This window comes from Miniopterus schreibersii (genome assembly GCF_964146895.1).
Source record: "Miniopterus schreibersii genome assembly, chromosome: 2".
Lineage (NCBI taxonomy): Eukaryota > Metazoa > Chordata > Mammalia > Chiroptera > Miniopteridae > Miniopterus > Miniopterus schreibersii.
The window spans coordinates 86,421,904-86,446,220 of record NC_138102.1 but is presented as its reverse complement, the minus strand read 5'-3'; the positions used below and the strand labels follow the sequence as shown (position 1 = coordinate 86,446,220).

The 24,317-nt window shown below is 34.4% G+C and overlaps 1 protein-coding gene across 1 annotated transcript in view; it reads right to left on the bottom strand.

Moving 5' to 3' along the window:
- Positions 1-24,317, bottom strand: part of NBEA (neurobeachin) — an 817,699-nt gene that overhangs the window by 383,367 nt on the left and 410,015 nt on the right. The window contains exon 35 of the mRNA XM_081128332.1: positions 23,388-23,452. Within this exon, the coding sequence (XP_080984458.1) occupies positions 23,388-23,452 (65 nt within the window). The remainder of the gene's footprint in view (positions 1-23,387; positions 23,453-24,317) is intronic.

Sequence of the window (24,317 nt, the reverse complement as noted above, 5' to 3'; positions counted from 1 at the left end):
TGAAAGCAGTCCTAGAAGGGAAGTTTATAGAACTACAGGCCTACCTCAAAAAGCAAGAAAAATTTTTAGTAAACTATCTAATCCTACAACTTAAAGAATTAGACAGCTCCCCTGTGAAACCATCTGGACCAGGGCTTTTGTTTGCTGGCAGTTTATTTTTTATTTTTTTTATTACTGCTTCGATTCCATCAGCTGTTATTAGCCCATTTAGGTTTTCTGATTCTTCCTGATTCAGTTTTACATGATCTCACTCGTATGTGGAATCGACTGAGGAACAAAATAGGCTGAGAAACATAGAAACATGGAAGAGATTGATGAATCTCACTGGGAGGGGGGGGGTGTGAGGGAGTGGATGGGGGGAGAGGTTAATCAAAGAATTTATATGCATATATGCAGAACCCAAGGACACAGACAATAGTGTGGTGAAGGATTGGGGTGGGGGGCAGGATGTGGGGTGTAGATCAATGGGAAAAAAGGGGGGCATCTGTAATACTTTTAACAATAAAGATAAATTTAAAAAAGTAAAATAAAACTTAAAAAATATAAAAAAATTAAAGCTATATATGTCTTTGAAGTGAGTTTGAGTGTAGTAGAATTTATTTCTGCTTTCTAATGTAGAAAGCTTGAATGATATAGCATTAAATTTTATTATCTTTTCACCAATTTATGTTCAGTGTCTATGTGGCATCTTCCACAAAAACAGGAGGTGAATAGTCTTTTTCAAGGCGGTAATTTAAATTCTGAGCAGCACTAAAGTGCAGATATTTCTCAATAGAAATTTTCCCAAAATCTGTGTTTGGTCTGACACAGAGTTCATTATTCTATGATGAGATTTTGGTTATATAAGGACTGTATTACTCTGGACCAGCAGGAACTTCCTGGCAGTATGAAAGAGGCACCACTAAAATCTTGCATAGCAGCTGGATCAGTGGAGATATCAACTAGAAATATTCAGAGGTTATGTCTTATATCACTTGAAAGGGACAGAGACACATTGCAATGGGAATATTGTCTAGTTTCCAGGAAAAAGTTAACAAGATCCCAAAGAACCCAAAGGCTAGGGCAATCTGTTCGAAACCACAATGCTTAGGGGAAAAAAGCTCTAACTCTACAAATAATGTTCAGGGCAAACAGTCATATAGATAGTCTTAATCTCAATCACTGAGGGAGCTGGAAAAATAGGCAGTTAAAGACAGTCTGTAAGAAACTCTAAGTATTAATTTTGATGAAATCATCAGCCTGTATTTTATATAACTAAAGTTTCGAAAGAGAAAAGAGATGTGAGATGCTGGTATTCGGTTCAATAGTGTCTGAAGGCTGAAGAAAGCAAGAAAAAAAAATCAAATATGTGCAAATTAGTGCAAATTACAAAATTAAATAGATTAACAGAAAAAAGCAGGAAATGAGAGGGGTTCAAGATCTGGCTGATTAATAGGTATTATAGCCAGGAGCAAAACAGTGTATTGGCAAAGAGGCATGGGTGGCAGAGAAGGGGATGGGGAGGGGAAGAATCTTGCCTCAGAAACACCAGAGAAATTGCAACAATTATTTGAAAGTCTGTTCCATTGCTGACATTTATGAGTTATATATCAACTAATTATGTTGTTTTATTTTCAGGCAAAGAAAGCATCCTTTTATCTGACTCAGTCATTCTGGGAAACTTCATTATCCATGTGGAAAACCATTCACCAATCCAAAAAAAATCTCCCATACTTTCCCAAGGGGCTGTGTGTGTTTACTTGGACAGCCCTTCAACACAGCCAGGCAGGTTTCAACTCTACCATAGCATTCACTTTCTGTTTCCACAGAGTCTCAATGTCAGCAGGAGGTAAGAGCTTACTTAGGGCCTTCTTCAGGTCTTTCCAGAGCATGCATTTAGCCCTAAGCATGTGTGTGGCCTTTTAGATTTCTAAAATATGTCACAAGTTTTTAAAGCCCCATGTACATCTCATAGCTGTTCTTCCTAAGCTTTTTGGTTAGTCTATTATTTGCCCCAACTGTTATGTATCACCTCAGGCAGTGGCACCTAAGACATTAGTCTATAAATGTTTTCCACAAATGGGCTCAAGGAACCAGCTTTATTCATATTAGACTGGAACAAATAATTAAGTAAAATTCTTTGCTAGCGAGGTCCATTTTGCTCCCTCTGGTACAGTATTTATAATGTGATTTTTTTTTTTTTAAATAGTTCCCATTGAACTGGGGAGCAAAGAATGAATGGGACTGGGCTACTTAAAATGTCACAGTTACACCTTCACCCCCCAAAATTTTTGAAAATATTTTTGTTGCATATACAATTACTGAGAGTTATTTTTTTCTCAACACTTTAAAAGTATTATGTCACATCTTCTAACTTTCATTGATGTTTTGCTAATTTTTCTCTTTTTGTTCATACCTATTCTTTTATGTGGGTGCATTTATCTCTTTACCTTTAGTGTTCTACAATGTCAGTACCATGCATCTAGGATGAGTTTCTTTTATTTACCTTACTTTACATGGTGATTCCTATACCTCTATAGTTATGTTTTCAATCAATTCTAAAATACTCACAACAATCATCTTTTAAAATATTTCATCTACTCTGTAATCTCTGATTTTTCAATTATGATGATGCAAATTAAACTTATTCCACTTTCATATCTGTTAACACTACTTTCATTTTTCATCTCTTTTTCTCTCTGCATTCTGGATAAATTTTTTAATATATAAATTCCAGATCACTAATTCCCTCCAACTTTGTCTAATTTGACAAATCATCTATATATATATTTTTTTTTTTTTCAAAAATGTAATTTTAAATTCTACAATTTTTAATTTCAAAAGTTTTCCCATTCATTTTATTTCCTGTGTTTCACAATTCTAATCTTGACAGTCCTTGGAGATACAAATTTTTGTGTTTTTTTCCCCTTATTGATGTTCATACAAAGTGTCTTTCAATTTCATATACTTAGTCATCTTTGATTGTTACCTCATTTGTGGTTTTAATCTGTGTGAGTCCAACAGAACTAATGTGGGTATATGTTTGCTTTTATCTCTGCTAATATGAAGGAGAGCCCCCTAGAACCATATCAGCCTCTTTTAAGGATGTAGGCTTAACCTGGAATTTCCAGGCTAGATCATTTACTTAATTTATGGCTAAAAGTTTAAAATCCCAAAAGCAGTGTTGTTTCAGGCATATGACCCAGGGCATTCATACTCTCTGAGGCACTAACTTATTGGGTGGAGGGGTGGCCCTGGTAAACTCTTAAACCATTTATAAGACTCATATTGCCTTATGTAGTATATGAATGCTTTACAGCAGAAGGAACCTTAGATCTCTGAGTAACTCATACAGCTTTAATAAAAGTCCCTATTAATTTTCAATCCCTTGAAATGTGACTTTAAAAAAATCCTATACTAAATCAAGTTCTGTCAATGTTTACTTCCTTAATGGATTTTAATATATTTACTTACTGCACTAACATTGCTTTAATTTAGGCCTTATTTATCTCTCATTTAGATTACAGTAGCTTCTTAATTTTTCTGCCTCTTCCAAATCCTCTATATTCCACTACACTTTTCACTGTGCCATTAGTATTATTTACAATTAAATATCTTCAGTGAATACATATAATAGACAAGATAATAGTCAAACTTATTTTATATATGTGTGTGTGTGTGTGTGTGTGTGTGTGTGTGTGTGTGTGTGTGTATATATATATATATATATATATATATATATATATATATATATATATATATGTCTGTGTACTTCTCCAAGCTTATCTGTGGCCACTTTTTCACACTTATTCTATGTTCTAGAAAAGCCTTTGAAGTTTCTTTACTGAGTCATACTATTTTAGGACCTTTACGTGTGCCATTTTGATTCCCTGTAACTCCTGTGATCCCCTTCTCCCAAAAGAACTAAGAGACCTTCTCAGAATTTTGCACACATTCTGGGCATTATAATATTTATTACATTGTCTTATGTTTATTTTTATTTCTTTTCTTTTTAACAAGTCTCTCTCTCAGACTGTAAAGTCTGTTAAATAAGTTACAATGCTGATTCATCACTGTATCTACTATGATTTGTATGGTACCTGTCATAAAGTATGGACTTATTCATATTATATAGCTAAATTGATAAATGACTGAATGAAGGATGGCAAATAACATTTTAGCTTTTAATGATAACCTACAAAATTCTATGACATTTAGTACATAGAAAATGAGGTAAATAAAAATATCCGATAATTTAGGAATTTCTATTGCAGAACGTTTTCCTCCTAACAGTATCTATACAACGTAGGAAGTGAATGAAGTGGTCTTTGCCTTCTAATGAAAGTTTATTTTTCAAAGGAAATAGAAAAAGAAAACAATTTGTTCAATCACATTCATTCTTGTTTTAAAACAGGGTTGTTATGGATGTAGGAAACAATAAGGGACAAAACAAAGTATTTTATTTTCAATGAAATAGTTATCAACAAGTAAAGTGCTGATGTTCTAGGAAGTATCCAATTTTATTTAGTTTGTTATAATTTAAATTGCTTGTGTTTGACCCAAGACTCTGAAATCCTGAATTTTAAACATAAATAATTTCTGTAATTTGATGAAAGAAAAAGACAAAAAAAAAAGAAGGCCATATGAGAGGTCAGACAAATTAGTCTTCCACCACCTATAGATAAATGAGGAGACTAAAGGAAGAACTAGTTTGTATTTAAGTTCTACCTTTTAATAGTGTTAAAAACTTGGACCAATAATTTTCCTTGTGTCTGAGTTTTAGTTTCCTGACTACTGTTACAGATATCCTATAAATTAGAGGTAAGAGTGTATTCCCAAATTGTAGGATTATATTTTAAGATCCCTTTTATTTAGTCAAGAAGACAGACTCTGACTGGAAGTGAAGTGGCTACACAGTGCAGGAGCAGATGTAATAACTCAGCATAACTTCCTCTGACCCTAAAAATCTCAAAAGGAAGGCATAGAGTTTCTGGTGGCATTTCAAGGTGGAGTCTGGCTGGATCAGAGAAGCTCAATTTCTTCCAGTGTTATAGTCCTTTAATAGACTATTTAAAAATCTGGAAAAATTTACAATTTGTATTGTTAAAATTTTTTATTTTGTAAAATGTTTACAAACTTTGGTTCATGAGCCATTTTAATGCCAACAAATCTTTACCTAATGAAAGTAGCAGAACAAATGCCTTGTTGCCCTAGGAAGTATCTGACACTAAATTTTCTGCATTACCAAAAAGTACATTTTCTTTAAAGAGGGAAGGCATTTAGCTCATATGGTTTTTAGGAGCAAGTGAGAGATTATTTGGAAAGTCTTTGACATTAATTAAGCACACAAAAATAGCAGTTCACTTTTCTAAAAGATACACATTGACACACTGGTTATCTTTATACTCATTAAAAGGAAAAAACAAAGATGACGGGTGGAACCAAGATAGCAGCATAAGTAAAAGTGGTACTTGTTGCCTCCTACAATCACATCAAAATTACAACTATAATATGAACAACCATCATTCAGAATCACCTGAAATCTGGCTGAATGGAAGCCCTACAGCTAGAGAATTAAAGAAGAAACCACATTGAGACTGGGAGGAGGTGGAGGTGGGGATGGGCTGATCTGACACTCAGGTATTGCGTGTTTCTAATCAGGAGGTATATCTTGGCTGTGGAGATATTCCCTGAGGAGTGAGGGGACCCAGCCTGACTCCACACCTCCCAGCCCAGGGTTCCAGTGCTGGGAAGAGAAGTCGTCATAACTTCAGGCTATAAAAACCAGCAGAAATTGTGGCTAATAGGGAGACTGCTGGAGTCCCAGGCAGTTCCTCTTAAAGGGCCCTTGTATGGACTTACTCAGATTCACTCCCTCTGAGCTCCAGCTCTGGGGAAGCAGCTTAAAAGTATCCAGGGACATATGGAGAGGAACTAAATTATCTGGCATGAGGGCAAGAACAAGGAAGAAGCTTTCTCCCAGACAAAGTGCTGGCAGAGGTCTTTGTTCTTTTGCTGAGCCCTCCTCGCCACAGTGCCAACTGGCAGGAGCCATATCTTAGTCTCCATCCACCTGTTTGCCCTGCCCTGGTGATTCCCCAGGCACCACCCCACCCAATTTGCAGCCTCACCCAAGCTGTTTGCATTGACTTTTCCATATAAATGGCCAATCCTGGAACAGAACAAGCTTTAGACTTTCCTAAAATCTCTCAAATAAGCAGCAGCTCACCTCAGTGTGCCCCATACCTCTTGCTAAGTGGTCCGAGGCCAGGCACTAGCGGCAGCTTGCCAAGGTTCACAGCTTGGTGTCTTCTGGGCACCTCCAAGCCCAACACAACTAGCAGCCATCTGCAGATTGCTTTGTAGCTCATGGCAGGTAGCCCCAGGTAGGGCACAGGCAGAGGCTGATTTTGCACCTCCGGAAGGCCCCAGAGCTAGTGCACCCAGTGGTCAGCCATGCCACAGTACAACCCTACCACATCCACAGGTGACACATTCAAGGGGCAGACCTGGTGAGCACCAAAGCCCTACAGAAGCATGTCCTGCTTCATAGGGGTGCCTCCTGCACAGCAGCTCTTCTGCTGTAGCCACATGCTGTTCCTCATAGCCGACTGGCCTGGGGAATCAATTCCTCCCAGTGATGCCAATAGCAATCAAGGCTCCACTACAACAAGGCAGTTCACACAGCCCGCAAAGGGGAGCACCTAGAGTGCCCAGCTCAGGTGACTAGGGAGGCTGAGCCACTGTGCCCTACAGGACAGCTACTACACGAGGCCACTCTACCAATTCCAGGAGACAAAGCAGATATATCTAATACATAAAAACAAATACAGGGAAGCAGCCAAAATGTGGAAGCAAAGAAACGTCACAAATTAAAGAACAGAAGAAATCTCCAGAAAAATAACTAAATGAAATGGAGCCAAGGAAGGTACTAGATACAGAGTTCAAAAAAATGGTTATAAGAATGCTCAAGGAACTTAATGAGAATTTCAAAGAACTGCGTTAGAATTTCAAGGAAATCATTGAGAACATCAACAACATAAAAAAGTGCCAGTCAGAAATTAAGGATACACTAAATGAAATCAAGAGTAGAGTAAAGGACGCTGAGAATCAAATCAGAGATTTGGAATATAAGGGATCATAAACCACCCAACCAGAAGAGCAAAAAGACTAAAAGAATAAAAAAAAATATGAAGATAGTGTAAGGAGCCTCTGGGACAACTTCAAGCTTACCAACATTAGCATAATGGGGATGACAGAAGAGAGGGAGCAAGAAATTGAAAACCTATTTGAAAAAGTAATTACAGAAAACTTCCCCTATCCGGTGAAAGAAATAGACTTACAAGTCCAAGAAGTGCATTGAGTCCGAAACAAGATGAACCCAAAGAGGCCCACATCAAGAAATATCATAATTAAAATGCCAAAGGTTAAACACAAAGAGAGAATCTGAAAAGCAGTAAGAGAAAAGCAATTAGTTATCTATAAGGAACATCTATACTAATGTCAACTGATTTTTCAACAGAAACTCTGCTGTCCAGAGTGAGTGGAAAGAAATAGTCAAAGTGATGAAAAGCAAGGACCTACAACCAAAATTACTCTACCCAGCAAAGCAATAATTTAGAAGTGAAGGAAGCCCGGCTGGGCGTGGCTCAGAGGTTGAGCCTCGACCTAGGAACCAGGTGATCGGGGTTCGAATCCCGGTCAGGGCACATGCCCGGGTTGTGGGCTGCAGCCGATCAGTGACTCTCTCATCATTGATGTTTCTACCTCTCTCTCTCCCTCTCCCTTCCTCTCTCTGAAATCAATAAAGATAAATAAATAAATAAATAAATAAATAAATAAATAAATAAACAAACAAACAAACAAATAAAATAATAGAAGTGAAGGTCAGATAAAGAGCTTCACAGACAAGAAAAAGCTAAAGGAGTTCATCACCACCAAACCAGTATTACATGTAATGTTGAAGGGTCTTCAAGACAAAGTTAATGAACAAAATAAATTGATGAACAAAACAAACCCAGAGACAATGAAGCATGCAACAGGCTGATGTATTTTAGAGGAAGGGGACTGGGGTGGGCGGGAAGAGATTAACCAAAAAACTTATATGCATATATGCATAACCCATGGACACAGACAATAGTGCAGTGAAGGCCTAGGGAAGGCGGGAGTCAGGGTGGACGGGGTCAATTGGGGGAAAATAGGAACATCTGTAATGCTTTCCACAATAAAGATAAATTAAAAAGAAAAAAACAGAAAAAACAATGATGACAAAAAATAATATTTAGCTATATGGTGCTCCATAACAAGCTCTGGTGGGGTTCAAAGTATTCCTGCATATTTATAACTTAGACATAAACTTAAAAATTTAAAAATATGGCTGCTATGAAAAAAATTATACAGGAAACCTAGTTATTCTCTTAAAATACTAAATCTTTCCCAGAGGATAAAGTCTATCAATTATTCATGCATTTGGGTCAACTGAGCATATAAAAATCTATTATATAAAAATATTATCAGACCTACATTTGTCTTAGAATAAATTCACTATGGAAATTGGGGTTTTGCTTGGGCAGTAGAGAGAAGGGAGATAAATGTAAAGGGTAATGTCAGAACTTCAGCTTGATAACTAAGGACTTGATGTGGAAGAGAGAGAGGCATTAAAAACAGAAGGTGGGAAGAGGAGAGAAAATTAGTATTTGTTGAAAACTATCATCTAATTAAGTGTTATGAGAACACTCTGGAATGTAAGTAATTATACTGGATGGAAACAAGGACCCACAAATTAGTATTTTCAGTTTCTTATCACTTTAATTTGTATCTTCAAATAAATCTCATAATTTTAAATACATAAAGCAGATGGTTACATTAATCTACCATGAACCTAAATAGTTAATGATTCTTAGAGCAGCATGGAAAACAACTGACTTAGTTTATGAGTCTATGTTGAGAGTTATGGGTAAAAATGGTGATAATTTTATATGGCTGGTAAAATGAAGGAATAAAGTGTAATAGTTGTCAAACTCTGATGTATATTAAAGACCCTGATCACTTGCAGAACATATTGCAAATAGTGATGTCCAAGTCCCAAATAAAGATTCTGATTACATAGGTCTCAGGTGAGACACTAGCATCTACATGATTAATAAACTTTTTTTTTTTAACCGTTTGACCCCTTTCACCCATTTCTCCATCCCTCAAAACCCACCTCTGGCAACCACTGATCTGTTCTCTGTATCTATGAGCTTGTTAGTTTTTTTGTTGTTGATTTGTTTTTATAGATTCCACATATAAGAGATCATACAGTAATTGTTTCACTCAGCATAATGCTCTTCAGGTTCATCCATGTTGTTGCAAATGGCACAATTTCATCCATTTTTATGACTGAATAATATTCCACTGCATCAAGAGGCACTCACGTTGTTTCCATATCTTCGCTATTGTAAATAATGCTGCAATGAATATGGAGGTGCAGATATCTTTTCCAGTTAGTGTTTTTGTTTTCTTTGAATAAATACCCAGAAATAAATTTGCTAGGTCATATGGTAGTTCTTTATTTTATTATTATTTTTTAATTTCCTGAGGAACCGACATACTGTTTTCCATAGTGGCTGCACCAATTTACATTCCCACCAACAGTGTATGAGGGCTCTCTCTTCTCCACATCCTTGCTTACTATTTTTAATCCTCACTTGAGATGCTTATTGATTTTAGAGAGAGGAAAGGGGAGAGAGAGAAATGAGAGAAACATGGATGTGAGAAACAAACATCTATTGGTTACTTCACAAACACACCCCAACCAGGGATCAAACCAGAAACCGAGGCATTCTCCCTGACTGGGAATTGAACCTGCCACCTCTTTTTGGTATACTGGATGATGCTTCAAACAACACATGGCCAGGGCTTAATGTAGTTTTAATTTGCATTTCGCTGATGATTACTGTGACGTTGAGCATGTTTTTATGTACCTGTTGGCCATCTGAATATTTTCTTTGGAAAAACAACAATTCAGATCTTTTGTCCATTTTTTAATGAAATTCTTTGTTGTTGTTTTTTTGCTATTGATTTGTATGAGTATTTTATATATTTTGGATATTAACTCCTTATCTAATATAAGATTTGCATGTGTGTTCTCCCATACAATAGGTTGCCATTTTGTTCTTTTGATGGTATCCTGGGGATGTGCAGAATCATTTTCTAGATTTTTTTTGGGGGGGGGGGTAGGAGAGATGCTGCCCACTAGAATATCCTCCAAAGATTTCCAATGCACATTAGCATCTTCAAAGCTTTGAGAAGTGCAGCATTGTGTTGACTTGGATTATGCATTTCCCAGTATAATTTGACCATAGAATCATTTTTACCCCAAAATACAACTTGAGAATATTTGTTTAAAAAGATGTACAAACATTTATTATAATAATAATAATTGTTATTATCATTACCATAAACAAGTGCAAGCCTTCAAGGGCATTTGGATTTTAAAGAGCTCTTGAGAACAAAAGAAACCAATCTGTAACACCAGCATTTGTGGTAAAAGGTTAAAGATAGTTTAAGACAATCTTAGGGGATCAACCGTACAATCTTCAAATTCCAATATCTTTTTTAAATTTATTTATTTTTATTGTTGGAAGTATTACAAATGTCCTCCTTTTCCCCTATTGATGCCCTCCCCCTTGCACTGCTCCCCCCAGGCCTTCACCATACTATTGTCAGTGTCCATGGGTTATGCATACATATGCATATAAGTTCTTAAGTTACTCTCTCTCCACCCACCCACCTCTGCCTTCACGCTGAGATTCATCAGTCTGTTCCATGTTTCTACATCTCTGGATCTATTTCATTCATCAGTTTATTTTGTTTATTTGATTCCACATATGAGTAAGATGATATGATACTTGTCTTCCTCTGACTGGCTTATTCCACTTAGCATAATCCTCTCCAGGTTCCACCATGCTGTCTCAAAGGGTAAGAGATCCTTCTTTTTTATAGCTGCATAGTATTCCATGTTGTAAATGTCAGAAAAGATGCTTGATATGATTTCAATCTTCTTGAACTTGTAGAGACTTGTTTTGTGTCCTAACGTGTGGTCTATCTTTGAGAATGTGTCATATGCACTTGAGGAGAATATATATTCTGCAGCTTTGGGTTGGAATGTTCTGTAAATGTCAATTAAGTCCATCCTGATCTAGTGTGTCATTTAAGTCACTGTTTCTTTGTTAATTGTTTGGAAGATCTATCCAGTAAAGTCAGTGAGGTGTTAAAGTCCCCTACTATAACTGTATTGCTGTTATCTCTCCTTTAACATCCTCCAGAAGTTTTGTTTGTTTTTTTCATCCTGTGTGAGTCTTTTTTTCTGAGGTGGGTCTCTTGTAGACAGCATATATTTGGGTCTTGTTTTCTTATCCATTCAGCTACCCTGTCTTTTCATTGGAGCATTTAATCCATTTATATGTAAGGTTATTATTAATAGGACTTATCTTTTGCCATTTCATTTCTTTATGCCTATGTTTCTCCTTCTATTTCAACTTCTTATTATAGCAGTCCCTTTAATATTTCTTGCAATGTTGGTTGGGTGGTGATACACTCCTTCAGACTTTTCTTGTCTGGGAAGCTCTCATTTCACCATCTGTTTTGAATGACAGCCTTGCTGCATAGAGTAGTCTTGGTTTCAGATCCTTGTTTTGCATTACCTTGAATACTTCATGCCATTCCCTTCTGGCCTATAGAGTTTCTGATAAGAAATCAGCTGACAGCCTTATGGGAGCTCCTTTGTAGGTAACAGCTTGCTTTTTTCCTGTTGACTTTAATATTCTCTCTTTGTCTTGAATTTTTGGCATTTTAATTATGGGCTTGGAACTCGTTGTATTCTTCTTGCTTGGGATTCTCTGTGGCTCCTGAACTTGTTGACTTTTTCCTTGACCAGGTTAGGGAAGTTTTCTGCCATTATTTCTTCAAACAGGTTCTCTAACCCTTGCTTACTTTCTACATCACATATTCCATGATGTGAATATTGTTACGTTTTATGTTGTCCCAGAGCTCCCCTGAACTGTCCTGTTTTTTAATTGTTTTTTCTTTTTGGTTCTCCGATTGAGTGATTTTTTTCTACTGTCTTGTAATCACTGATCTGATCCTAACCTATTTACCCCTTCCAATGTTTTTGTTTGTTTGTTTTTAATTTCTACTGTCATTCTTAATTTCCTTTACAGTTTCCATTTCTTTTCTCATGCTGTTAAGCATCCTTATGATCAGTATTCTGAACTCTATATCTGATAGATTGCTTATCTCCATTTCATTTAGCTCTTCTTGTGGAGAATTATTTTGTTCTTCCATTTAGGGATTTTTTGTCTCCCCATTTCGGCTACCAGTTTGGGTTTGTTTTTATGTGTTAGGTAAATCAGCTAGGACTTCCAGTCTTTAAGATGGTCTCTTGTGGAGGCCAATGGCAGACACTGTTTCTGACTGGCCTTGAATGCCCTGTCTGAAGCTTTGCACACTCCACAGCTTGTGGTTCCCTCTGCTGGGGCTTGGTGTGTTTGGAAAGGACCAAGACACATACTAAAGTCTGCTTTTCCAAGCACTGGGTCCAGAAGCAAATCAGGCCAAAATTCAAAGCACCCCAAGGCTGATTTTTATTCCTGTAGAATATTTTTAGTAAGATATGGTAACACTTGATTTTTTCTTGTAGTGTCAGTTTCAAAAAATCATTGCCAAGACCTTTGTTAAGAAACTTACTGCCTATGTTTTCTTCTAGAAATTTTATTAAAATTTAATGTCACATATATGGAACCAAATAGTATGTCTTTGCTGTCTGACTTCTTTAGCATCACATAATACTTTTAAGTTCCACAGATGTTGTGTGTATTAGCTCAGATCTTCTTATTGCTGAGTAGTATTCTACATAATAATATATCATGATTAGTTTATCCATATACCTGTTGATGAATATTGGGTTATTTGTAGTATTTGGCTCTTATGAATGAAGCTGCTATGAACATTCAGATACAGGTCTTAATGTGGACCTATGTATTTCTTTCTCTTGGGAAAATGTCTAGGCTTGGGTCAAATGTTAACTGTATGTTTTAGTCTTATAAGATGCTGATAAACTGTTTTTGAAGTGAATGTATCCTTTTGCATTCTCACCAGTAAGTTACAAGTATTCCAGTGGCTCCACATCCACACCATACACCAATACTTAGTATTGCCAATGTACTTAATTATATATAATACAGTAGGTGAGTAATGCTATCTGTGGTTTAAAATTTAATTTCCCAAATGAATAATAATGTGGAGCATCTTTTCATGTGGCGATTGGTCATTTGTATATCTTCTTGGGTGCAGTCTCTGTTCAAATCATTTGCCTAATTTGTTGAACAATTTGTCTTTTTGATGAGTGTTAAGATCATCTTTCCTCCCTTCCATTGATCAATTTTTGTATCTTTAAAACAATCTCCCAACTCTGTTCCTTTTCAATTTGTTTTGTTTAACACAAGTCCTTTGTATTTTCACAAAAATTTAAAAATCAGCTTTTATTTTCTATCAAAAACAAAAATCCTGCTGGAATTTTGATTAGATTTGAGTGTACATATAAGTTTTGGGAAAACCAAATCAACCATATTGGGTGTTCTGATCCACCAACACAGTCTATTTTTGTATTTACTTATTTATAATTTTTTCACAGAAACATTTTGTATATTTTATTGTATAGGTATTTCACACATTTTATTTAATATACCCTTGATCATTTCATATTTTATACTGTTATAATGGTTTTATTTGAATTTCCAATATTTCACATATATTATAATTATGTTATAATTTATTTTTGAATATTGATCTTATATTCTGTGACTTTGCTAAATTCACTTATTTGTTCTAGTACTCTTAGAACTTTGTAGCTGCCTAATTGAACTGGATAAGACTGCCAATCTAACCCAGTGTTGAATACAAGTGGTGAGTGACAACTTCCTTGCCTTATGTTTGATCTAGGGGAAAAGTGTTTAGTCTTTTGCCACTAACAAGAATATTAGCTACGTGTTTGTGGATACCATCTATCACATCATGGGAGTTCACTTTCTAATTTACTGACGGCTTATATCATGAATGATGCTGTATTTTTTAAATGCTATCCTTACATCTATTGAAATATCCATATATATTTTTTCTTTTTTAGTGTGTTGATATGGTGTATTACTTTGATGCATAGTTTTGAATATTAAACCAACTTTGAATCTTTGGAATAAACACCTCTTGCTCATGATGTAATTCTCTTCATATATTGCTAAACTTGTTTTGCCAAATTTTATTAAGGATTATTTCACCTATGCTTATGGTGGATATTGGTCTGTAATTTTATTTCTTGTAATGTCTTTGGTGTTCTATCAGGGTGATGCAATCTCATATAATGGGCTATAAAGTGTTACTGTGTTTTTGGGAAACAATGAGTATAATAGGTATTACTTCTTTAAATGTTTAGTAAAAATATTTAAAAATTATTTTTAACATCAACTTTGCTCCTAAGTCCATTGCTCCTCTTACATTTTGCTAGAAATAAAAATATCTAGACTTTGGTATAAGGAACTTTTAAAAGATCTGTTTAGAAAGTATGAGTAATGCTTTTGAAAAATATGTAAAAGCCCCATACTCATTAAGATATAGAAATAAATATCATAACTTTATCAGCATTAATAATTTAGTAAAGTGCTGGTCGTTACTTAAAAGTTAGAAAACTTTGACTATTTAAATAATATACAGCTCAAAGGCAGATTGTGTTATTTACAAATAAAATTATGCCCATATTTGTTACATTAGATAATAAAGAACATAAAGGTATTTTCTATTATTCTAAGTCAAATTTCACAAATAAAGCAAGGAATGATTTTTTTTTTTTTTTCATCTCACACTGTGTGCTTATACTTGTTTAGTTTCTATCTCCTAAAAGATGACTTTTCCAATCATCACTCTCTATAAGAACAGTCCCTTCTTCTGAAGTCATTACCATCTTTATATTATTTATTTGTAACTTTGAACTGTTTATTATATACTGTTTATGAAATTTTGAACTGTTTATTTATTTACTTTTGGTATGTAAATCCTAATTTTTAAATTATAAATTACTTAAAGATGAGAAATACATGTAAAATGTATTTGTATCACTACTAAAACAAAACCACCTAGTAAGTATTTCATAACTATTCAGGTGTTTTTTTCATATGTAATGTAATTATGTAGGTGTTACAAACTTCATGAATATCTGACAGGTATTATACTACTTTGTAATTAGAAAACAATAATAACTTTTTCTTAGTCATTGTCTAGCACTGGACTGTGATTATGACAGACATGGTATAAAAGTATTCTGTTTTTCACATGCTGGTCTGTACAATACAACTGAGGAATATAAACTGTCTATGTATTCTTATACTACACACATGGAAACTAATTGGCCTATACTCAGTGCTTCAAGTCCCTTGGCACCTCAGGAAGATTCCCTAGACTAAAACCCATGGCCAAGGCCATGAATATATTCATGTCTTACCTGGCTTGCTTATCCTATTTCTTCACCTCGCATCTTTAGTGTGTCCTTATACTGGCCACACACACCATAACTTTTTGTTGGCATAATCCCTCCCCACAGCCTATTAGTTCACTTTAACCTGTCTCTGCTATTTAAACATTACTAACCACAAATGCAAAGGCCAACTCTAGTAGCCTCTGTTGCCAAGTTGAACCTAGTTATGTCACAATGGTGTAGAAACTAAACCAACATTTTGTTTTCTAATAAAGACATGGATCATCTGAATCTTGACTAGAATTTGCTTGCAATAAGTAAGCTAAGAACAATAAAAACATTTTTATGTCCCTAAGAAATAAAAAATGGGGAACTTGGCAGAAAAAACAAATATACCCCAAATAGGGCATGCTTCCCTCTTTTTGTTTTTTTTAAACATAAAGAATTATGGACTGTTTTATGAAATATTACTTAATTCTTACCACATTAAAAAAATGATGCCTAGAAAAATATTGAACTTCACTATAAAGGAAACAATCTCAATACACATGTACATGCAGATATATTTTAAACATGATTTAAAATGTAAAATTATATTTCACATAAAATCTATGATCACTGAATTCTGAAATATATTTCTCCCTTACTTGAATTCTAGCCATTAGTAAAGAGCACCAGTTTATCTTGTTTTTAAGCAAATAACATTTTATTTATCATCAATGTGTAAAGTCTATACATTAGTAATCCTATTTATAATCTATACAGTTAATTTTGCAAAAGCACAAGGTTTTTTTTCACTTTATTCGTTTAGAAAACAATCTATTTAATAACTTATTACATGTGTAAAATTAATAGCAGTAATAACAAAAAGGTATAGATTAGATTCTACATGAAAAAAATATATAGAAAGGGAGCTCCTGTTTTCCAGGAGTTTCCAGGAATTTGAAGTTCAAAATTAAACCTGAATCTCAATGCTAAGAAAAAGTTTCTTACCTTTCAGTTTTGGAATAAAAACTTTTTAAAAAAATAGTTTTTTGGTTTTTATTTGCCAAATTAAAAGCACAGAGCAAAAGCCAGTAAACCAAAGCTTATTGGTTTGATTATTAAGTAGTAATTGTTAAAGTAAAAGAAGGTATTCAAGTTGGGGTCATATACTAATTAGTAAAGAATTATACTTGGATGCAATTGGGTTCTCCTCTTCAAAACCTAAAAAAATGGAAGCTATCCCCCCTCCCCCCCCCATTTTAAAGAACACAATGAAAGCTTGGAATCTTGTAAATTTTAGGTTAAATTCAGTGCTAAATAATAATACAACCTGGCTTTTTATGAATATCCATTAATTGTATCCTATACACTTTCAAAAGGCTGATAAAGGTTTATTTTAGGCAAATGATTATTTCTAAAGATCATTCAAATTCCATAATTTAAAAAAGTCATATTTGCTTTATGGCTCAATTCCTATTTTAATAATTTAAAATCCAATTATTATTGCCAAGATATTATAGGGAATTTTACATCCCATTAACCTTGCTTTGTTTTAATTATAAAGATCCTTTGTTAGATTCCTTTAAATGATCCAGTTTATAATTTCAGCCTGTCTTAGGGAGTACTTTAATTCAGCTGCACATTCATCAACTGTTTTTGTCCTGATAATTGCAGACAACTGCACAATTGCTTTCTCCAGCTATGATTGATGAATTATATTCAAGAGTGTAGCTGTATGATAAACATTTATCAAAATTTCCATTTAAAGATTTTTATCTTCATTTCCAAAAGGACAAATTAAAGCCATATTCTATAAACCAACAGAAAGTGTTTTTATAGGTTTCATTTTAAATTATTAGAAAAAGTTAAGAAAGATGCTCTATGTTCAGGCCAATGAGACACAAGCATTTGCAAAGAATCTAATTTATGCCTAGCACATAGTAAGCATCAATGAATAGAAGCCAGGTAGAAAGAGCAATTTGTCTATAGTAGCTACATCCCAACTACCTAAATATATGTTTTGATCTGGAACTCCCAATTCAAATTCATGAAAGAGAACAGTCTAAATGGAAAGAAAATGAACCAAACTAAAGGAGAAAGTCAGAAAAATTCTAAATACCTATTATATGTAATAACAAAACAAAAAACCCTTCCATTTATTAAGTGCCTATATTGTAGCAGTTTTAAATAAATGTGGTAGATTTCCAACCTTCAGAGAAACTGAGCTTCTTTCTTAGGTGTTACACTATTCTGCATATGTGAAACAACGTGAGAAGGAGGATATGTTACATGCCTAGCATCTAACAGTTTATCAATAGGAGAACTGGTATTTGAATTTGGTACAAACAGTAAACATATGATTTGTATTATGACAGACACTGTGGAAATAGCCACAAAATAGTGTATTATACACTACAAATAAACAATCACTAACACTATGGTATGGAAGTATAAACCAGGGAAAATGGAAGGTGCTATGAAACTTCGGAAAGCATCTATAACCTGGACGAGGTAGAGATGGGAGGGATTGGTACTCAGTGAAGAGATTATTTTCACTAAAGTAAGAGAAGTAAATGTCTTAAAGCAAATACCCACCTTTTTTGTGCTGTGTACTGTTGGGAAAAACATTACAATAACAAAGAAAACCTCAATCAGGTCTCCCAAACATCTTGGCAAGATTCTTAGCCTTTTCTCTTCCTTATGTTTCTACACTGTTATTTTCAATACTCTCCTAGCTTCTCAACTATAACACCCACCTCTCCAAATTTCCTTCATTCTCAGTAAATAGCCCTATCTGACACTTCATTGAGAAAAGAAGGCATCATAAAAACACACACACACACACACACAAAAAAAACAACCCTCTGAATCCTGCTAAAATTTAAATGTCTGCATCCTTTCTCAGTGCTCTTCTACAAAAGGCCAATCCTTGGACCCTAGTCTCACCCTTCTCAGAGACTTTACTCTTTCAATAGAGTAGAAACTTTAATTCTTTCCTTCCGGACATATTGGCTTCTTTCCATTAGCAATTAAAAATACTCAAGTCTTTCCTTCTAAAAAATACACCACACAGCTGTTAGGGGCAGAAATATTAATCATGCTCTGTTAACCATGATCGTTCTGTTCTGAGTAAGCACATTCTAACCTGGCTGAGAGTTGTATGCCCCAGGACATGGTAGTTAACTTTGGAATTCAGACTAATACCATGGGAAGATTAACAGCCATGTTCCCGAAACAAGGGAATCTCAGAGGTGCCTTCCCTTTGTGACCCCAGCCCACATTGCCTGTAACCTGTTAGCATTATACCTTGCCTACTTCCCCATGCCTATAATTCCTACTTTCCCATGTAATCTCTGTCTTTCTACCCAATATAAGCAACTGGCTTAGGGGGGTGGTAGAACAGATTTTATGTGGAAGGATCCTGCTGCTCTCCCATACTGCCAGCATTATTGGAATAAACACTTACACATGATTTAACACTGTTTCTGCTTAATTGGCTCAAGTGGTGACAGGCAGCCCGGACTCATGGTTTTACATCCTCCCTCACCAAATTAAAAAAAACCTCTATTTACCTCTAGCAACCACTCTATGAGTTTTCCCTTCTTGGGCACTCAACAAGATGGTAAGGGGAGCTTCTCTGAGAGGTGACATTTTAGCTGATTCCTGAATGACCCTAAACAGCCAATCACATGTAGATGTGAGGAAAGAGGATTCCCAAAAGAAAGAGCAGTAAAGTTGGCCCCCAGGTTTTTCTCTCATTCTACATAGTCTCCCTGAGCACCACACATGTATCCTTACCTACCACTTACTATATACACGCAGATAACCCCTAAACTTAAATCTCCATTCTAGCTATATCTTTGGAGAGCTGGAGACCCAGTTTCCAAGATGCTTATTCAATGATTCCATTGGACATTGCACAAGTGTTATACATTCAGCAGTGCAACCCAAAGTGAAACCATCTCTCATCCAAGCCATGCTCCTCCTTCTGTATTATTCTAAGTAAACTATGTTTACACTATAAACCATCCAGCTACGAAAGCTAGAAATTAAGTTATCTTGCATTCCTTCATTCACTTCTTACCATCCAATATATGAGTAATTCTGCTGATGTAATTTCCAAAAGATACTTCAAATTTATCCACTTCTTCCATCTTGGTAGCCCCTATTTGTCAGTCTGACATCACCATCTTCAAGAGGATTACAGAAACCTCAGATTGGTATCTCTGTTACAGTCTTGAGGCCCTGAAATCTGTTAGCCACATTTCAGGCTATGTCTAAACCTCTTCAGTTACACCTCAGCAGCTTTACCACAGTTTAGAAACCATTTCCTGGCATGACCCTTTCCTTCAGGGATGATCCTTGCCTCTATGTGGCTAGCTTAAAACATACAATTAAATAACTGTTGGCTGACTAAAAATAGCTCTCCAGCAACACGTCTTGTTGTCTTTTGCCCCCATACTTTTATACTACACTATTCCCTTGGCTCAGAATTTTATTCTTCTCTCTCTTTCTATTTTATTTCACATAGCTATGTCCTAATCATCTCTCAGTTCTCAACCAAGATGGCATTATGTTTAGGAACCTCCTTTTCTTGTAGACTATTTTTAAGCAGTTTTAAGTTCATAGTAAACTTGAGCAGAAGATACAGAGATTTCTCAGATACCCCCTCAGTCCACAACTCTTCCCCCACCATCCGCCATTTGTTACAAATGATAAGCTTACATTAATACAGCATTATCACCCAAAATCCATGGTTTACATTAGGGTTCATTTTTGGTATTGTATATTCTATGGGTTTAGACAAATGTATAATGGCATGTATCCACTATTACAGTAACATATAGAGTAGGTTCACTGTCTCCCTCCAACCCTTAGTGGTCATTGATCTTTCTATTGTCTCTATAGTTTTGCCTTTTCCAGAATGTCATATAGTTCAAATCATACTGTATGTAGCGTTTTCAGATTAGTAATCGGCTTCTTTCATTTAGTAAGGTGCAATTAAGTTTCTTCTATGTCTTTTCATGGCTAGAAAGCTCATTTTTTAGCACTAAATAATAAAGATTCCATTTTCTGGATGTATCACATAAATGAATGAGTGTTTATTTATCCATTAATTACTGAAGTACATCTTGGTTGTGGCATCCAAGTTTTGGCAATTATGAACAAACTGGTTATAAACATCTGCATGAAGGTTTTTATTGGACATAAGTTTTCAGCTTCTTTGGGTAGACAGAGTGCGGCTATTAGTCTGTATAGTAAGAGTATATTTACTTTTGTAAGGAACTGCCAACCTGTCTTTCAAAGTGGCTGTACTATTTTGTATTCCCACCAGCAACAAATGAGAGTACAGTTGTTCCACATTTTTATCAGCATTTGGTATTGTCAAGTGTTCTGGATTTTGGACATTCTAATAAGTGTGTAGTGGTATCGCATTGTTGTTTTAATTAGCATTCCCTTGATGACATGTGGTGCATCTTCTCATATGTTTGTTTTCAGTCTGTGTATCATTTTTGGTTAGGTATCTATTCAAGTCTTTGGCCCATTTTCTAAAGCAGGTTGTTTGTATTCTTATTGTTGAGTTTTAAGACATCATTGTATATTTTAGATAACAGTCCTTTATCAGATATGTCTTGTGCAAATATTTTCTCACAACCTGCAGTTTGTCTTCTCCTTCTCTTGACATGCTTCTTCATAAAGCAGAAGTTTTAAATTTTAATGAAGTCCAGTTTATCTTTTTTTTCTTTCATGGATCATGGTATTGTACCTAAAAAGTCATCACCATACCCCAAGTCATGGAGGTTTTCTCCTATGTTATCTTCCAGTAGTTTTATAGTTTTGTATTTCACATTAATGTCTGTGATCCACTGTGAGTTAATTTTTGCGCTGGTATAATAAAGTCTGTATCTAGATGTATTTTTCACATGTGGATATCCAGTTGTTATAGCACCATTTGTTGAAAATATTGTTATACTGTACTGGCTTTGCTTGGATATACTTTTTGAAAACCCTGATAACCCCACCATTTGGAGAATGCATCCCTCCAGACTAGGTTAAGTGCCCTGCCTTAGGCTTACATTAATACCTATACCACCTCAATCATAGCACCCTTGTATTATTTTATGTGCCAGTCTAATGTTTGTCTCATTCACTTCTGTATTCCCAGCTCCTAAAATAGTGATTGAGATGTAGGAGGTGCTGAATAGACATTTGCTGTATTAATGTATACATGATTTGTTCTTGATATTTATAGCTAATCATGTTTCAATTATTATTGCCAAATTATCTTTATTGGAGGAAAAATTTGTATAAAAAATAGAAACACAATACTAGAATGGCACAAAGAATATTATGGTGAGCATTGTGGAGGTTTACATGGATTTAAATTTAAACAAAATTATAGGAACTTTCTATAATTCCAACTTTTTTCTAAAACAAAACAAAGTAAACCCCAAACTCTACCACTAAGCAATAAAACAGTATTAAAAGTTAAAAACCTCTAATATTAGCAAATTCTCCATACTGCTTTTTGCCCAGGACAATATTATAATCTTAAGAGTTAAAGGTTCAGTTTTGTTAACTCTTAAAAATTACTGATGACAAAATAATTTTTGTTTTTTTACTTCACAGTTGAAAGAAATTAGCAAAATTAGCATGTATGTGAATTGAGAGATTTCTATAACTGATATGACAATGAGTAAGTAGCCTGGGAAATTGTTTTTTTTTTTATTTTTCATCATCTGAAGATTGATAGTAATTATTATCAATTCTTACAATAATAAAGTTTTATAAGAAGTACAGTGTATTATTTTGTAAACTTATTTATATTATTTAAAAAACTAATATTTTGCTGCATCTTTTGCTTTGCGGTGAATCCAAAATTTATTTTTAAAGTTATATAATTATGACTAGAAATAATTCAAGCATGGAATATCTAAAAGATAAATATACATTAATATTCATTGTTGTAACAACAGAGGCTATTTCTCAGGTTCTAATGCATTGATGATGAAAAAATGATAATACTAAACTTATTTAATTTACTTTAAAAAATAGATTTCTGTACCATATATAAAGTAATTTTCAAGGAATGTGTTATAAAATATTCTTTCAATATACTTACCCTTTGACAAAAGTTTTATATACAGTAAGCATTATTTCTTTATCAATTTAATTAAATTTGGTATGAAATAAAAAGTAAATAGATTATGCCAAATATCCAGTCATTATTTTCCAAAGAATACACTATATCATAAAAGAAACTCAAGTTGCAAAGGATGCAGGTCTTTGGCTGATAGAAGCTGTACATGTCAAAATGATGACAGTTACATCTGTCTTACTGTATCCACTGCCAATAAAGTACTGGGGAAATCATAGTGAACAACTGTTTATAATAAAGAGAAAATACAATAGTAGGCTCAAACATAATTTTACTTATAGCATCATTTTAACAATGGTATATATAAATTCCTAACCAGACTGTTATACTTCCTATATTTAACATCCTTCACATTTTCAGCTGGGTACCAGATAGCATAGCATGTTCAGATAAAACTATTTCTCATGAGCTGAGATAGGCAGAGGGAGTCCACATGGAGCATAACACTGAAACCAGATGGAATGGCAGATGGAACTGCAGACTGGGTTCACTTAATGTAAAGCAACTTTACTACTCAGTAAGATGTGGCTCCAATCTCACAGAAAACTTTCTAAAGTACTTTCCCAGTACTTCATACATGTTTTTGCCTAAATAAATACTTTTAACAGTCTAAATTTTGTTCCTTTAAAGTTTCTCTGATAAATTATTTAATTAAAACATTTTCTTACACATTTTTGGACCAGGTGGTAGGAAAAAACAGCTGCCCAGTGGAATAAAATGTACACTGATGAGTTGCCTAAAAATTGTGAAATTAATTACCTTCCTTCATTGATGAGTTCAATAAATGCAAGTCCTGCATTCTTCTGAATAGAATTTTGCCATTCCTAGAAGGAGAAACCAAACCAAGTGTCAGAAAAATGAGCATGTAAATGAAAGTAACATCTTGTTTAAGGATACCTTTGATGCTGTTAATAACTTCCATGTGATGATATTTCTAAATATTAAAAAAAAAGTTACTGTGTTATTCAGTTTAGAAGGTGCAACTGAATTCCTAGGTTTGATGCCGACTGAGATAGAAAGTAAGATCATAGGTATAGATGACAAATTCTCAGTACAAAGTGTCCTTCCTTCCAAAAGAGATCAAATGCCTAGTGATGCAGCTATGCAAGCACAATAAATATTTGGAATATAAATTATAGTCCTTGATATAGAAAATTTTCACTAAGACTATAAGATGAAAATTACAAATACAAATAACATAATTACATTGATTTGGAAATGAAATGTTCTAGTTATATGGGTAGTCCAAAAGACTAAAAAGTATATAAGAACTGTAGTTTGATAGTAAATAAATTCTTTTGAAACTTATAAAAAAGAAAATATTTAATATTAAAACTATATCCAAATGTTATAGTCTTCCTATGACATATTTAGAATATGCTTTAAACAATTTTTTTGGTTATTGGTTTATCCCAGTAATTTCAATTGTTGGGCTTTTTTAAAAATATAGCTGGTAAATTGAAATTTTTGGATTAAAATTATGTCCTTTTCAATAGTATGATAAATACTTCCCTAATACATTTTTATATAAAAAATTCTTATTGATTATTTATGTCACTCATCTATAGATTTTTTTCTCCATGAGTTAACAATTAATGTGCTGGCCACACAAAAGTGGTCAGCTCCTTGCCCATGAATTCAGCTCCACAAAAAGAACAGTCTCTATGTCAACGCTTTACTCTATTCCTG